Consider the following 16,648-nt stretch of genomic DNA (forward strand, 5'->3'; position numbering starts at 1 on the left):
ATTACTTTGAAATGACAGCAAAATGAAAAATGCAACATATTTCTCGCTGTTTTATTGGGACCCAGTTATCTTATTTAGCACAGAATCTGGCAGGGAAGTGTTCTGAACAAGTTTCTATCATTATTGTTCTCACCAAGGCAGTCTCTGTTAAGGATCACTGCTTATTTACCTGAACCGACCTGAAACCGAAATGTTTGAAGTTTGGAGGAACAGCATATGCTCCCCAAGGCAGATTTGTATCGACAACATCTAAATTGTTTTTTTCCAACCCATCTGTGACCCTAAACTTCCGCTTGCCTCCTGGTAGGAAGCTGAGAGGATCCATTTTCACCTGGAGAGGAGGGTGGGTAAGGAGAGGTATAGACAGGCAGGGTGGGAAAGTAGAACCAGGTTCTCCTAGAGACCATGACAACTGGAGATAGAACTATTACAGACTAGACCATGGTCTCCACAAGAAGTCTATTCTTTTTTCTGCTTCAGACCAAAAGGCAAAGACACTATTCCAAGCCTTGTGGCCAGAGTGGCATTTTTCTCAGGGGCTACACTCAAACAAAATAGTTAGAAATGGTAAACTATTTGTAAATGACCCTGAGGCCCTTTAGCAATGTGTATGAACATTCCCAAGGCCGCTGAAATGACCTAAGCTTGCTGTAGGGTTTTCATAAGGTAAAAAGTATTACATGCTGGAGGAAAGAAGAAAAAAAAAAAAAAAATCCTTGGCCTCTTATCTCTTTTGTTATCCTCTTTAACTGCCTTTTTAATCTCCCTATAATTTCTTGCTCTCATGAGACCCTTCTAGGATAATCTCATACCAAAGTTAGTAATGGCAACAGTTTGGGAAAGTCCATATTTAGTGATGGGTCAGTATGAGAATATAAAGACCAGAAAATCTGACTTGAGTGATAATCACCCCAATCTGGTCCTTATCTGTGCACATCTACCTCCCCTTTAAACCTGCAGCAAGACTCCAGCTTTGGTGTGGTCATCACTTGCCTTCTCAGCCTCTCATATAGTCCTTCATCCTGAAGCTCACTCCTTGTCTCCTTCCTTCTGTCTCAACGTCCTTGAAGTCACTACCGGGTAATCTGGTCTCTGACATGGCCTTGGGACCATTCCTCAAAGACTTCCCCCATGGGCAACACTTTTAACACTTCCAAGTCCATTCCCAGGATCCAGTCTTGGAGGATCAAATGGGTGATGAGAATGACCAAGTGTTAGGTCCAGAAACAATGGATGAACTCTTTTGTCATCTAGAGACATCTTACCTGTCCTGTCCCTGGCCTAATGAGGCTTGACTTCCCCTCTGTTGCATCAGCTTTCTTTTTAGACTTTATGAGGTACAATAACCTAGCAAATAAAGTCAGTAAGAGTCATGGGACTCAAAAATGAGACCATCTTTTGAGTTCTTTTGAGCCAGTGGATATCTGGAATTCGATGCGGAATCCACAGTGATAGTTATTCCAAATTATTACGCAGCTTCTACTGATGTTGTTCAGAGTTGGAGAACTGATCTAAGCTTAACTACTATTTCAGTATCCTTCTTATAAAAGGATTAGCAGGGAATATATGAATCTAAAAATTCATCTACCTATATTCACTGTTGAGTTAACAATAAAAGAAGGACACCATATCTGTGTGGCAAATGCTTCCCACATTGTTAATTTTCAGAGTACTCAGAAGCTCAGATTGGTATTACCTGGATTGTAGTTAGGTAGCTTGGAAACTCCAGGCCAGGTATCCTCTGTAGGGACTCCCAACACCTATGTAAAGCCAAAGAAAGACAACGAAAGATGAGGAGGAAGACATAAAGGACAGATTGGGAAGAGTAGGGAAGAATTCATTTTATACATCACATTATGCCAGCTGAAACACATATGAAAGAAACTTTAGTGTTTCCTACATTCGCATCTTCACGGACAAAACTGCAGTGTATCTTAAAGTCCTGTGATGGTTAACTTTATGTGCCAGCTTGACTGGGAAGAGGTATGCCCGGATAGCTAGTAAAATATTATTTTGGGGTGTGTCTATGGGGATGTTTCTGGAAGAGATTAGTATTTGAATCAGTAGACTGAGTAGAGAAATATGCCCTCTCCAGTGTGGGTGGACATCACCCAATTGATTGAGGGCCCAGGTGGGACAAAAATGTAGAAGAAAGGCAAATTCCTTATCTCCTTGAGCTGGGACTTCATCTTCTCCTGCCCTCAAACATGGGAGATGCTGGTTCTCTGGCCTTCAGACTCTGGGACTTACACCAGTATCCCCTCAGACTGAATTACACTGGTCCTCTGTCTTACAGACTGCAGACCTCAGTCTCCATAATCACCAGAGCCAATTTCCATAATAAATTTCCTCGTGTGCATCTCTATACATCCTACTAGTTCTGTTTCTCAGAAGGACCCAAATATAGGTCCCGAGCCTGTGTCTCCACTAACTTACTTATTATTCTGAGGCAGATCATATAGCCTTGCTTAAAGTCATAGTCCCATCACGAAATCTCTATGGTATGGTCACCATATAACAGGGTGCTATTTTGGGAGCTGGGCATCTAAAGAGGCAGGAGTGACTGTCCCTCTGCCTTACACTAGATGAAATAAACACACACACACACACACACACACACACACACGGATGTACCCTGAATTATGCCACAGCATGAACATTCAGCTGTTCCCCAATGTGCTCCAACTAAAAAGGATTCAGATTACGGACCTTTACACAGTGGAATGTTGGCTAAAAATGATCCCAAACCTAACCCTAATCCTTCCTACCAAATTCATCTCATCTTGTTCTCTTGGTGGCCTGGAAGCTTAGAATATGGTATTTGGCTTTTAACTGGTGGACTGTAAAAATAACAACATCACTTGGAAAAGAGCTTACTTATGCTTTGCATTACCAAATGGAAGCTCCAGTTTGCAATTTCTATGAAAATAAAAGTCTTTGGGAGTACAAAGTCAAAACACTTCAGATGCGGGATGGCGCTTTTTCCAGGAGTTCTTTTGTAGGCATCATTTCACCATTCTTTTCCTATAACCATAAAAGCCCCATGTCAGTTATCTCTGGGAGCTAGAATAACATTGTTTCTGTGAAATATTAGGAAAATACTGGTAGCTTTCACTACACCATTATACAATGTAACTCTTCTTAGAAGCCTATCTCAACATCACTCTTTCTAGAAGCATCTCTCATAGAAAAAATCTAATAAATTCAATTGCAAAATGCTGGGTGTAGATTCCAGCTCAGTTGTTATGACAGGAAGCCAATTGCCCAACCATGACTAATAATAATCAATGAGGAATCCGGAATCTTAACGTCTACCAGCTTACTGACTAGGACTCTGATAGAGAGGTACATTTGGTGGTGCCTACTAAGATGGTCCTCAAACAAAAGACACTGAAGTGTTATTTTTCTCTCATACAATAAAAAAATCATGCCACCCAGGAAAATCTTTCTTTGATCCATTCCCTAAACAAACTGAAAACCTACTGAGAGGATTATAGGCTTTTCCTATCAACCACGCTGAGCCTGAGGGAACACTAAGAATCCTGGAATCCATTTGGAAAAACCAACTGGATTAATTCTTCTTTTGTGGGAGAGGGCCAGAGGATGGGAAGCTGATTCTTCTTTTGGAACCCACCATCTTCTGTATTTGCACAGATGTGCACGGAAGCAAGTGATTCACATGCACCCGTATGTCTTCTGGGGGTTGGCGAAGCACAATGAAAAGAAAGCAAAGGTAATGAAGAAAAAGCAACAAAGGAAATAAATAGCGACCACATCCATATTTTCTCTAACGTGATAGTTCCTAGAATTATTGGTTACTTTGTATTATGTTTAATTAAAGCCAACAAAATGGGTGCCAAACATTTTAAAATATTATACTGAAAACTTTCAGCTGGAGATTTTCCACATTTAAATAAAAATCCAATATCCTTTATTTGGAAATTTGATGCTCAGTTTCTATTTGAAAGCTATTGAATTCGTTTTCACTTGAGAAAATTACCAAATCTCCACTTCACTGTCTGGGAAACTGAAAACCAGAAATTGTTGATCTACTCCCTCCCTGAAGGCTTTTAAAAGGCAGCGAGTGAGTGCTATGTTTGAAATCATAGTGGGCTGCACAGGGCTGTTTTCCGCCTTTGTTGGAATGGAAACTGAAGGCATTTTGATTAATGAATTTAAAGTCTGCATAGTTTATTTTATTCTGCTTTTAGAACCGCATCTGGGATTATTTTCTAAAAACACTTATTACAAGGATCAGATTTCTAAAAACTTGATCAGGAAGAGGTGAGGGTTATTCAGACGAAAACATACACACACACACACACACACACACACAGGCATTTTAGAAAGATGGTAAAATAAAGATTCAGGGTTTGTCATTACGACTTCGTTTCTAAAAGTGAGGTCTCAGGAGGAGTGTGAAGAAGGTTGTGGTTAAAGGTTGGGAGAGTAGAATGCACCCATTGCTTTCCAAAAGGCGATTCCTCCATCAAATATCATGGAACCCAAAATAGCTTTCCTATTTTCATCTGTGTAGTCCATGTTTAATGAAATAGTAATTCAGGATTTGTCTGTAATGTTGAAGTTTCTACCTGCTCGAACTGTAGTAGTGTAAAAGATAACACACTGTTGAATGTGACCAGCTCTCACATTGTCTTCAGAACTTGGAACTGTGGTTGTGTTAACAAAACTGTGTCTCCACCTCAAAAAAAAAATTTTTTTTTTAAAGATTTTATTTATTTATTTGACAGAGACAGACACAGCGAGAGAGGGAATACAAGCAGGGGGAGTGGGAGAGGGAGAAGCAGGCTTTCTACAGAGCAGGGAGCCCGACATGGGGTTCGATCCCAGGACCCTGGGATCATGACTTGAGCTGAAGGCAGATGCTTAATGACTGAGCCACCCAGGTGCCCCTCTGCCTCACAACTGTAAAGCAGTTCCAGAGAAGCCGAATTTCCTTACCTACGCACAAAAACCCCACTCTGGCCATATCTCCCAAGAAACCCCTTATCAGAAGCTCTTAGTGAGAATGCTCCAGATTCCTGCTTGAAGCAAGCAAACTTGAAAGGGAGCAGGATCCAGGATAACAACGGTTCGTTTAAAACACTTTGACATACACTACAGCATGGATGAACTTTTAAAATATAAGTGAAATAAGCCAGACACAGAAGACAAATCCTATAGGATTCCACTAATATGAGATACCTGGGATAGGCAAATTCATAGAGACAGAAAATTGATGAGAGCTTATCTAGGGGCTGGAAGGAAGGAAGATGGGGGGTCAGTGTTTCATGGGTATAGAACTTCTGCTTTAGGTCATGAAAATGTTTTGGAACTGGTTGGTGGTGATGGTTGCACAACAAGGTAAAGGTACTTAATGAATCATAGTCTTAAAATTGGTTAGAAGGCAAATTTTATGTATATTTTACCACAATGAAAAAAATAACCAAAAAGAGAAAAATATACAGATGACTATAGTACGTGGCATATAAACTACAAGAAAGGAAGAATGAAGTACATCATGGTACAAAAGAGGTAGGGATAGGGGCGCCTGGGGGGCTCAGTGGGTTAAAGCCTCTGCCTTCGCTCAGGTCATGATCCCAAGGTCCTGGGATCAAGCCCCACATCAGGCTCTCTGCTCAGCGGGGAGCCTGCTTCCCCCTCTCTCTCTGCCTGCCTCTCCACCTACTTGTGATCTCGCTTGCTCTCTCTCTGTCAAATAAATAAATAAATAAAGTCTCCAAATGAGGTAGGCATAGTGAGTCAAGAAATGGAACCACACAGAGAAGCACCTTCACACCTTAGGAACGTGCTTTTGGAAGAGCATGATTAATACTTCTCTCACACTAACACGGTTAAGCCTTTATCAGAGTTCTGCGGAAATTTCGTGTCTTGTCTTCAGTTGACAAGGACCCAGGGCCAAATATACGATAGCGTCAGAGCTGAGGGTGGTGAGGCAGGGATGTGCTTAAGCAGTAGCAGCAGAAATTTCCCTGGGAGGCTGAGAAAATCACAACAGGGAGCAGGTGCATTCAGGGGCTACTATAAGACAACTACGATTTCCTGACTGCGCCTCCATTGCCAAGGTGTCTACACCTGCGGCAAATCCCACAGTGTCCACAGCCTTAATACACGGCGTAAAATCTCAAAGCACATGGGCTAGTTCATGGTCTCTAAAGCAAAGTTGGCTCAAAGTTTGAATTGTAGGTATTTCTTCTTCCTCAGAGAAAATTCTTCTCTTACCTCCCAGATCTTCTCCAGCTGTTCGAGGATGCTGGAAACCCCAGGAAACAAAGGTTCACCCTGGAACATTTCAATAAAGATGCAGCCTGCACCCCTAGCGAAGGAAACAAGAGTCAGCCAGGCAAGTTCAAGGAAACCGTACATGTGAAACTGAACTACTAGTATTTCTCCACCCAGCAAATATTTGGGGGGAGTTAAAAGGGGCCACATGCTATTAAAAGTCTTGGGGGAAAAAAAAAGAAAAAGAAAAGTAAGAATAACCAGCAGCTCTTAGTTAAAATGATACGCAACCAGCATTTAGGGACCCAGTAAAGACAGCAAACGTTTCAGCTCATGCAAGTTCATTATCCTTTTTATTAGAAGTACTGAGTCTCCGAATTGAATGCTGTCTTGCATGGAATCTAAGATGTTCTCGTAAGAGGCTCTGTTAGTGTAAGTAAGGACTAAGAAGGAAAACTCCTGCAAGTGACACCACGATGCAATCAGAATGTTCCTTTTACAGCTAGCGAAAGGGCTATTATGACTTTAATTAGATGATTTTATCACATATCATACTTGTACACGCCACAAATGGAATATTTAAGTGAAATAAATTGGTTTGGGTTCTCCTATAAGTTTTTCACATTCAGCATTTGACTCAGACTCTTTGATGTCTATGTTTATCCATGCGATCATCCTCTATATCAGGAGTTTGATGATGAAGCATTTCTTAAAATAATCCATAAGAAAACTTAGAGTCCTCGGTAGCTGGGCTCCTAGGCTGACCTTGCCATTACGTGGAGCTAACCTACTTTTGATTCCTGCTTAAAGAATGTTACTAAACATGCCTCGTGCACTCCCTCTCCACAACCGTTTGGTTCCTAGTTTAAAAAGAAGGAAAAGACGAAAGAAAGCTCTCCTTTCTGCAAAACTTTCTTCCAAGTCACTGACGCCCATTCTGCAACTTTTGATGCTGGCATTTGATGTTCACATGTGGCAATGGTAGCTGTGGTCCCAGCTGCAGCCTGGCTGGTGGCCTTGGTAAGACTGTACTGATTATAAGGTACATCCTGATTTAGCTGAGAGTGTGCCTCTCAAAATAGATGAAATAGGGTGAAATAGAAAATCTATTTCCTGCGTAGTCAAACTGGAGGGTAATTCCTGAGGGACAGTGAGGGGTAAGATTTATTTTGCTAATAATACACATTTTTATTCATATAAGTCTTTTGAGAGATAAAAATGGTCCAGGTGATGGATTACAGTGATTATCCTCGTGGTCCTATCCTTTGACTCCAAATGCTTCGCACTTATAACGCATAATTTCGCAAATTCCCTTAATCATCCTGACATTTTCTTATGTGGCATGATAAAGAAGGATAGTTAAGTAAAACATTTTATTAGAGATGATCATGGTATTAAAAATTTATTATCAAGTTCATTTTAAATCTGGTCTTTAATATTATTCAATGCATTTATTGCATATGATAACTTTTCATTTTTTCCTTCGGGTTGCAGACACAGTCTATATAATTCAGTTTATTATTTTTTTAAAGATTTTATTTATTTATTTGACAGAGACAGAGACAGCGAGAGAGGGAACACAAGTAGGGGGAGTGGGAGAGGGAGAAGCAGGCTTTCCACAGAGCGGGGAGCCCAACACGGGGTTCGATCCCAGGACCCTGGGATCGCTTAACGACTGAGCCACTCAGACACCCCTATAATTCACTTTAAATTGCTTGTGGAGGAGAAAGCGGATTTCTTGGTAAACAAGTTGAAGAGTAATTTTTACTTATGTCTGGTTTGAGGATAGAGTTTATATTAAAAAGAAAATTGTGGGGCACCTGGGTGGCTCAGTCGGTTAAACGCCTGCCTTTGACTCAGATCATGATCCCCGGGTCCTGGGATTGAGCCCCACTTTGGGCTTCCTGCTCAGCAGGAGGCCTACTTCTCCCTCTTCCTCTGCCTCTCCCCCCAACTCATGATGAGTGCTCTCTTGCCCTCTTTCAAATAAATAAAATCTTTAAAAAAAGAGAAAAAATGAACACTGAAATATCATTGTATCTTCTCCTGTCAAAAAAAGATAAAAAACTGTTTTCATGACCTAATATTTGGTTTGCATTTAAAATAACCCTCTGGCTTATTTTTAGAATTTTGCACAAATGTAAATACAAGATAAGACATTATTGGCAATTTTTAAAAAGTCAGTTTGGATACAGTGGCCACCATATTTACTTTTTAATTATTTTTCATGTATTAGAGACATCTTGATATGTGCTACAAGAATTCTGATCAGACAAATATGACTTAAGAATCTGGCAAATGGTATGTTGAGGGGAATTTTTAGCATGAAAGCTCCTCATTAGCTTGTATTTTAAAATCTATTTCTTCCCCTTGTCTTTAAAGCAACAGATATAAAACATGTGAGTTAAACAATAATATGAAGAATAAAAGTAATAGAAAACTGTCAAATGGTTAAAAACCATCCTGATTGTTAGCAATGGTCAATGAGGAGATAAGCCAACTAGGAAACCGACTTGGTGAATGCCACTGAATGGCTACCACCCACTGCCCCTGATGCTCTCTCTGCTAACATTTGGTTGAAATTCTTTGTTTGCATTTGTGTGGTTGGTGCCTTAGTGGCATTCTCTTCAGTCTTTGTTTTTAAGTTTCACCTAGGGGTAGATTAAAACCTTTCTCAGATGGGTGCCTGGGTGGCTCAGTGGGTTAAGCCTCTGCCTTCAGCTCTGGTCATGATTTCAGTGTCCTGGGATCGAGTCCCGCATCAGGCTCTCTGCTCGGCGTGGAGCCTGCTTCCTCCTCTCTCTCTCTCTCTGCCTACTTGTGATCTCTCTCTGTCAAATAAATAAACAAAATCTTTAAAAAAAGAAAAACCCTTTCTCAGCTAACAAATACAGAGTCTATATTGTTTATATTTGTAATATTTGTTTATATTTGTAATATATTGTTTATATTTGTTTGTTTATATTTGTAATATTTATATACATATATAGAGAGAGAGTGTGTTTCTGTGTGTCTTGTGTGTGTGCGCACACGCACGCGTGGGTGCCCATGTGCTTACTTGGACACTTGCAAGACAAACAAAATTCCTAAATCAATCGTATTTCAGTTCCTGGAATATCCATAAGTACCATAAATATCAATGCATTGGTAAGAAAGTAAACCCATGCACTCTGAGTTTGAAGAACAAAAGATGCTTTCTAGGTGTAAGCATCGTTCTTTAAAAACTATACAACTCATCTTCTTATTTTTTTTCATTTGTTCTTCAGAGCTATTGTATTTTTTAATTTGGTTTGTAAACTAGTCGAGTGGCTGTTGTCTATTTTGTCCACCCCCAGCCTAGCCTTAAGCAAACATTTAAAATATTCTGAGTATTTAGGTCCAATTAGGAAACCGGCTCCTATTCCCTTTTACTCCTCTGTTTCGCGCTTAAATCTTCATCCTGTGGCTCTTCTTACCTCTCCTTCTTACCCTTCCTATCTTTAGGTTCTCAGAGGACTTCTGCTCTGTGGGATATCCTGGGGGCCATCCATGTAAATGAAGGGGAGCTTCCTTTGCAGGGTAAAAAAGACCCTATGGTGCCAACCGGCTAATCCTTCCAGAAAGGAGAGATGCCGCTGGGTCACTACTGCTCCAACTGTGGCTCTTCAGCCAAGTTAGAAGAAACAGCTTATATGTTTTCTGCTTTTTCTGGCTTTCTTCCTAACCTTTTCTCTATTCTGAGCATGAACAAATTCTTCTGTAAGAGAGGAGAAGATTCTTCAAATTCCTTAGGCAGTCTCTGGGGAAATCAACCATCTCAGGAGTTAGGTTTTTGAGAGGTGTAAAAAACATACAAAAATGTTTTTGGGAGAAATGAATCAGTATTTCATTTTTCACTTTTGAAATTAATTCAGAACAACATAACATATGACAGTGACATGACATTTCCATTTGCTTTTCCCTGGGCCACTCTTTATATTTGGAAGTTTGCAGCAGGCAATTTGTAATCTCTCAGGCAGGAACAACTCTTCATAGTCCTAAAACCAGCAGCTGCCTGAAAGTCAGTTTTGAATAGTGCACATTGTGTGCCAAAACAAATCCTTCTTTAAAACCCAGTTTACCCCAACGTGGATAAACCTTGACAACATTATGCTAAGTGAAATAAACCAGATGCAGAAGAAAAATATTGTATGATTGTATGTATATGAAGTGCCTAAAAAGACTTAGATTCATGGAGACTGCAAATAGAATAATGGATCTCAGGGGCTGGGGGAAGAGAGGAAGAGGCAGTTTTTGTTTAATGGGTATAGAGTTTTAGCTTGGGATGATGAAAAGTTTTGGAAATGGATAATAGTGATGGTTACACTACAATGTGAATGTACTTAATGCCATTGGACTGTACATTTTAAAATGGTTAAAGTGAGATGCCTGGGTGGCTCAGTTGGTTGAGGGGCTGTCTTTGGCTCAGGTCATGATCCCAGCATCCTGGGATCGAGTCCCACATTGGGCTCCTTGCTCGGCGGGGAGCCTGCTTCTCCCTCTGCCTCTGCCTGCCACTTTGTCTGCCTGTGCTTGCTCCTTCTCTCTCTTTGACAAATAAATATATAAATAAAATCTTAAAAATAAATAAATAAAATGGGTAAAGTGGGTGTGTGTGTGTGGTTCAGTTAGTTAAGCATCTGACTCTTGATTTTTGGCTCAAGTCATGATTTCAGGCTCATGGGATGGAACCTGTGTCGGGCTCTGAGCTCAGTGGGGAGTCTGCTTGAGGACTCTCTCCCTCTCCCCTTCTCCTCACTCATACTCTCTCTCTAAAATAAATAAATGAATAAATCTTTAAAAAATGGCTAAAATGATAAATTTTATGTTATGCGTATTTTAACACAATACAAAAAAGTAAAAACAATAACAAAATGGTGTAGTTCTCCTAAAACATTGAGTTTTTTCCCTGAAGTTGCTAATAGAATCTTTTAAGGCCTAAAAAGATGGCAGAAAGAAAGAAGAAATGATGATGCAGGAAGAGAGAGGTTGGTTTTAAGTGCTAGGAATAACCAGTATGTCCTACTTGTGTGTTTTCCAGAATCTAACTCTTCATTCTGGGCTCCCACTGACACTGGTGTCCCCTGGGCTCACTGTCATGAGAGGCTCTGGCACTCTATGGTATCATTAGTTTCTTTAAGATAAAGGCTCTAATGTTCCCCCATGGTCAACTGCCTCCTAAAATGGACTCAGCCTAGGGCGGCAGGGTGGCTCAGTCAGTCAAGTGTCTGACTCTTGATTTCAGCTCAGGTCGTGATCTCAGAGTCGTGAGATCTGGGCTTGGAGCCTACTTAAGATTCTCTTCTCCCTCTCCCTCTGCACCGCCCCAGTAAATAGGTAGATAGATAGATAGATAGATAGACAGACAGACAGATAGATGAAAAGCACTCAGCTTGTACCCTATGGGGTTTCATGGCCTAGCACAATAGGATTTCCCCCCTTTCCTTCCTTTGTCAGTTGGAAATCTTCTCCCTACTCACTTCCCCTTTTACCACTCTGAAAAGAAAAAAAATGGGGGAAGAAGAATCACAACATACACACTCTGATACCTAACAATTATGTAGAGAGTCAACAAATAACAGTAAGCTCAATGAAAGGAGCCTATTGCTCTATTTTTATATTACTTTTTGAGTTTTACTGGGAAAACAGTAATAATAATGGAATGAATAAGGGTAATGACAATAATTTTAACTTACAATTGAATTTCTATTTTATGTTATCATTATTCATGGTTAAATTCATGAAACACCAATGAAATAACATTTTGTACATGTAAGGGATATGTAGCTTAAGACAGACTTAAAGAACTGGTAGGTGAGCTGAAGAAATTCCCCAGAATGCAGCACAGAAAGTTAAGGAGACAGTAAATACGAAAGAAAGGATAAGAGCTGTGGGTAATAGGAAAACACGGCCTGACAGTCTTTCATTGGAGCTCCAGAAAGAGAGACGGGAATAGAGGCAACATTCAAAGAGGAAATAACCAACTAAAGACATGATTCATAACCAGAAGAAGCACAGTATATACCAAGCAGGGTAAGTGAAAAGAAACCCACACCAGGCAGCTTCAGTGAAAACTTTATAAGAATAAAGGCCAAAAAACCCACAAAAAACAAAAAAACAAAAAACTCTTTAAAACGTGTAGCTAAAATGAGAGATCACTTGCAAAAGTAAGACAATAAGGCTCAAAGCGAATTTCACAACAGCAGCAACAGAAGACAAAGCAGGGGGATGAGATCTTCAAAGTTCTGAGAAAAAATAAGCATCAATCTTGAATTATATCCCCAGCAAGTCTACCTTTCAGCAATGAGAGTTTAAGACACAAAAAAAGAGTTTGCCACCAACAGGCCTATACTAAAGAATATTCTAAAAGAATAGCTTCAAAAGAAAGGGAAGTTATTCAAAAAATAAGATTTAAAACATGCAGTTTTAAAGTTTTAAAATTTTAAACAGTTTTAAATTTATTGACACTTAATGAAAATAGCTTTAAGTATATAAAGCAAAAATGAATAGAAATATGACAAATCAACAATGTAGTAAACAATTTGAACACACCTTTGTTTGGTAAGTTAAACAGATAAAAATGATGTAAAAAAGATTTGGATAGGGGCGCCTGGGTGGCTCAGTGGGTAAAGCCTCTGCCTTCGGCTCGGGTCATGATCCCAGGCTGCTGGGATAGAGCCCCATATCAGGCTCGCTGCTCAGTGGGGAGTCTGCTTCCTCCTCTCTCTCTGCCTGCCTCTCTTCCTACTTGTGATTTCTGTTTGTCAAATAAATAAATAAAATCTTAAAAAAAAAAAGATTTGGATAACACAATTAACCTTGAATTTTTGAATATATGTAAAAACCTGTACCCAACAACTAAAAAATCTGAATTCTTCTGAAACGTGTGTGAAATATTTGCACACACCAATCACATACTAGGTCAGTGCTTCTTATGCTATCTTTCACGAAACACCAGATTTTTCTCAATTTTGGTGATGGCTTTTAATATGTAAATAATTTCAAACTTAAAGAAAAGTTGCAAGCATAGTAGAAAGAGCTCTTTTCAAACCGATTCACCAATTTCCAACATTATTGCCTCTTTCATTTTTTCCTTTTATCTGAAGCAGTAAGTTGCAAATCATAATTCTTCACCCCTACGTACTTTGTATTTTCTAAGAACAAAGGAATTCTCTTACATAACAACACTGCAATTAACAAAATTGGGAAATTTAACATTGATCAATTACTACTCTCTGATCCACAGTCCATATTTAAATTTTACCTTTTTTCCCAGTACTGCTCTTTCTTTTTTTTTTTTTTTTTAATTTATTTATTTGTTAGAGAGAGAGTGAGCGAGCACAGGCAGACAGAGTGGCAGGCAGAGGCAGAGGGAGAAGCCGGCTCCCTGCCGAGCAAGGAGCCCGATGCGGGACTCGATCCCAGGACACTGGGATCACGACCTGAGCCGAAGGCAGCCGCTCAACCAACTGAGCCACCCAGGCGTCCCCTCAGTACTGTTCTTTAGTTCCACTTCCCCCAGGATCCAATCTAGGACCCTGCATTGCGTTTGTTGGCATATCTCTTCAGTTTCTTTCTTCTGGAATAATTCCTCAGTCTTTCTTTGCCTTTTAAAACTTGGACCCAGTAGGGTATCAAAATATGCCCCTCTGGTATAAAGACTATTTTGAGCTGAAGGCAATTGAAAAAGAGCAAACATATGATGAGCTTTCTGCTTCCCCCTCTATGCCTGAAAGTAGGGCATAAATTCCCCTTGTGAGGATGTCCAGCCCACAATTTACTGCCACTGAAGAGTCCAGAAACCTCTTTCTTTTGTCTTATCACTTCCCTACAAATTTATCATCCTTTGTCAGAATGGTACAAAAGCCTCCAAGCCTAGCTGCTTCTTTGGGAGTTTTCTCTTCTCTCTACAAAGCCCCTTCCCCCATGTCACATAAAACTGAACATCAAATAAAATTTATATGCTTTTCCCCCATTAATCTGTTGTCAGTTTTCAGCCTAGTCTGTAGACTCTAAGAGGATAGAGGGAAATTTTCCCTCCCCTATAACCCTTTAAATGAGGACAGGCCAGGGGCACCTGGGTGGCTCAGTGGTTAAAGCCTCTGGCTTTGGCTTGGGTCATGATCTCAGAGTCCTGGGATCGAGCCCCGCATCGGGCTCCCTGCTCAGCAGGGATCCTGCCCCCCCCAACCTCTGCCTGCCTCTCTGCCAACTTGTGATCTTTGTCTGTCAAATAAATAAATAAAATCTTAAAAAAAAAAAAAAGGACAGGCCAGTTATGTTGCAGAATGTCACTCAAACAGAGTTAATTTACCTGATGTTTGGGATTTTTTTTTTCCCCAGGAAAACCACATAAGTGATATTGTACCCTCCTCAGTGCCCCATATTAGGAGGCACCCAGTGTCAGTCAGTCCCATTATTGATAATATTAACTCAAATCACTTGGTGAATGTGGTATCTGCCAAGTTTCTCTACTATAAAGTTACTATTTTTTTTTGTAATTGATAAATAACTTCTTGGCAATTATTTTGAGACTATATAAATTTTTTATTCCTCATCAAACTTTCTAGTTTGGCATTGTTAATTCTTACTTGAGCCAATGACTCCTATACTGCAAAAGAGTGGTTTTCTAAGTCCATCATTTCTTCTGTTATTAATTGGAGTGCTACAGGAAGGAGGTGTTTCCTTTTGTATCCAGTTAGCTAGCTAACCTTAATATGGGCTCATGCATTCCTATTTTATTCAATGGGTTATAATCCATTACTCACATTATTTGCTTTGATTATAAGTCAAATTGCACTCAAATTGTACATCTTTGACATTTGGACATTTCTTCAAGTTGCTTCCCCTGTCCTTCTGATATATTCTCATCATTTTTGGACCACTTTATAAAAAAAATGTTCTGGCCCACCAAGGTGTTCCTGACTCACCTTATACTTTCCCTGCCCCAGCCTTAGAATTGGCCATTTTTCCAAAATATCTGAGTTCTTTTTAGCGGGGAATGGTATCAGGAAATCAAGATCTGAGGGGCAGACCAACGCTTACATAAAATACAAAAATCACTTTCTTTAGAAATAATGCCCATAGCAAAATCAAACGTAAATCTTCCCTGAGGGAGCCCACCTCATTCAAGGCCTCAAAAAAAAAAAATATCCCACAAATGAAATTTCAAGGTAAATTAGCATATAACTGTCAAAACAACACGCATGGAAAAAAAAAAAGATACTATATGCAAGAACCAAAAGAAACAATTAACAACAGAAATAGACTTACAAGGACCTTTGCTCTAGACATGAAAGAGCTTAGAGAGAAAATGATAAAACTACTAAAAGACATTAAGGACTAACCAAACAGATGAGAGATATACTGTGTTTAAAAATTGGAAAACAATATTACAAAGGTGTTGGTTATCCTCAGAGTTCTATAATTTCAATGTAATTTCTAATGAAAATCCCACTAGGATTTTTCATGAAACTGGAAACACTGTATCTAAAATGTATATGAAAAATCATGGGACACCCAGCTAGCTCAATTGGTAGAGTATGCAAATCTTGATCTCAGGGTTCTGAGTTCAAGTTCCACGATAGGTGTAGAGATTACACAAAAAGAAAAAATTTAAAAACAAACAAACAAACAAACAAACAAAAAGTGTATGAAAAATCAAAGGGAAAAAGTAGCCAAGACCCTCCTGAGGGAAGGAGATGAATTAGGTGGGGACACTTGTCCTACCAGATATCAAATATCATTATAAAGCTATAGAAATTAATATAGTGGGACACTGGGGCAGGGACAGAGAAACTGACCCCCCCCCAGTGGAACAGAATAGGGTAGAGAACCCAGACACAGACCCCTGTGTTTTGGAAACTTCATATATGAGAGATGTGGCATGGCAGATCACCAAAGGAACTGGGGTAAGACAATTGGTTGGCATGGACAAAAATCAATTTCCAGTATATTAAAGATTTAAAATGAAAGGAAAAACTTTACAACTTTTGAAAGAACATATTGGAAAATACCATTCTGACCTCAAGGAGGGAAGAATTTTTTAAACAAGAAACAAAAGCACTAACCATAAAAGAAAAGACTTGATAAAGTCAACAATATTAAAATTAAGAACTTCTGTTCCAAACGACAACATAAGGGTATGAAACCACAAGCCATGAACTGGGGAGGCTTCTTACAATATACATAACTGATAAAAGGTTCATATTCAGAATGGAAGAACATGCATCAATCAAGAAAGAAAGAAAGAAAGAAAGAAAGGGAGGGATGGAGGGAGACAGAGACAGAGAGACCAAAAGAAAATAAGCAAAAGACACACGTTTCTCATAGAAGAGAAACACAAATGGCAAATAATCCATGAAAAGGTGTCCAAGCTCATTAGTAA

General features: G+C 39.5%; 1 protein-coding gene across 1 annotated transcript in view; it reads right to left on the minus strand.

The window, feature by feature from the left end:
• Positions 1–16,648, minus strand: part of CDK15 (cyclin dependent kinase 15) — a gene marked incomplete at both ends in the record, with an annotated part of 77,118 nt that overhangs the window by 30,413 nt on the left and 30,057 nt on the right. Inside the window, 2 exons of the mRNA XM_080799225.1 lie at positions 1,697–1,760; positions 6,244–6,337. Of these exons, the coding sequence (XP_080655351.1) occupies positions 1,697–1,760; positions 6,244–6,337 (158 nt within the window). The remainder of the gene's footprint in view (positions 1–1,696; positions 1,761–6,243; positions 6,338–16,648) is intronic.

Source organism: Martes martes (assembly GCF_963455335.1).
Source record: "Martes martes genome assembly, chromosome: 3".
Lineage (NCBI taxonomy): Eukaryota > Metazoa > Chordata > Mammalia > Carnivora > Mustelidae > Martes > Martes martes.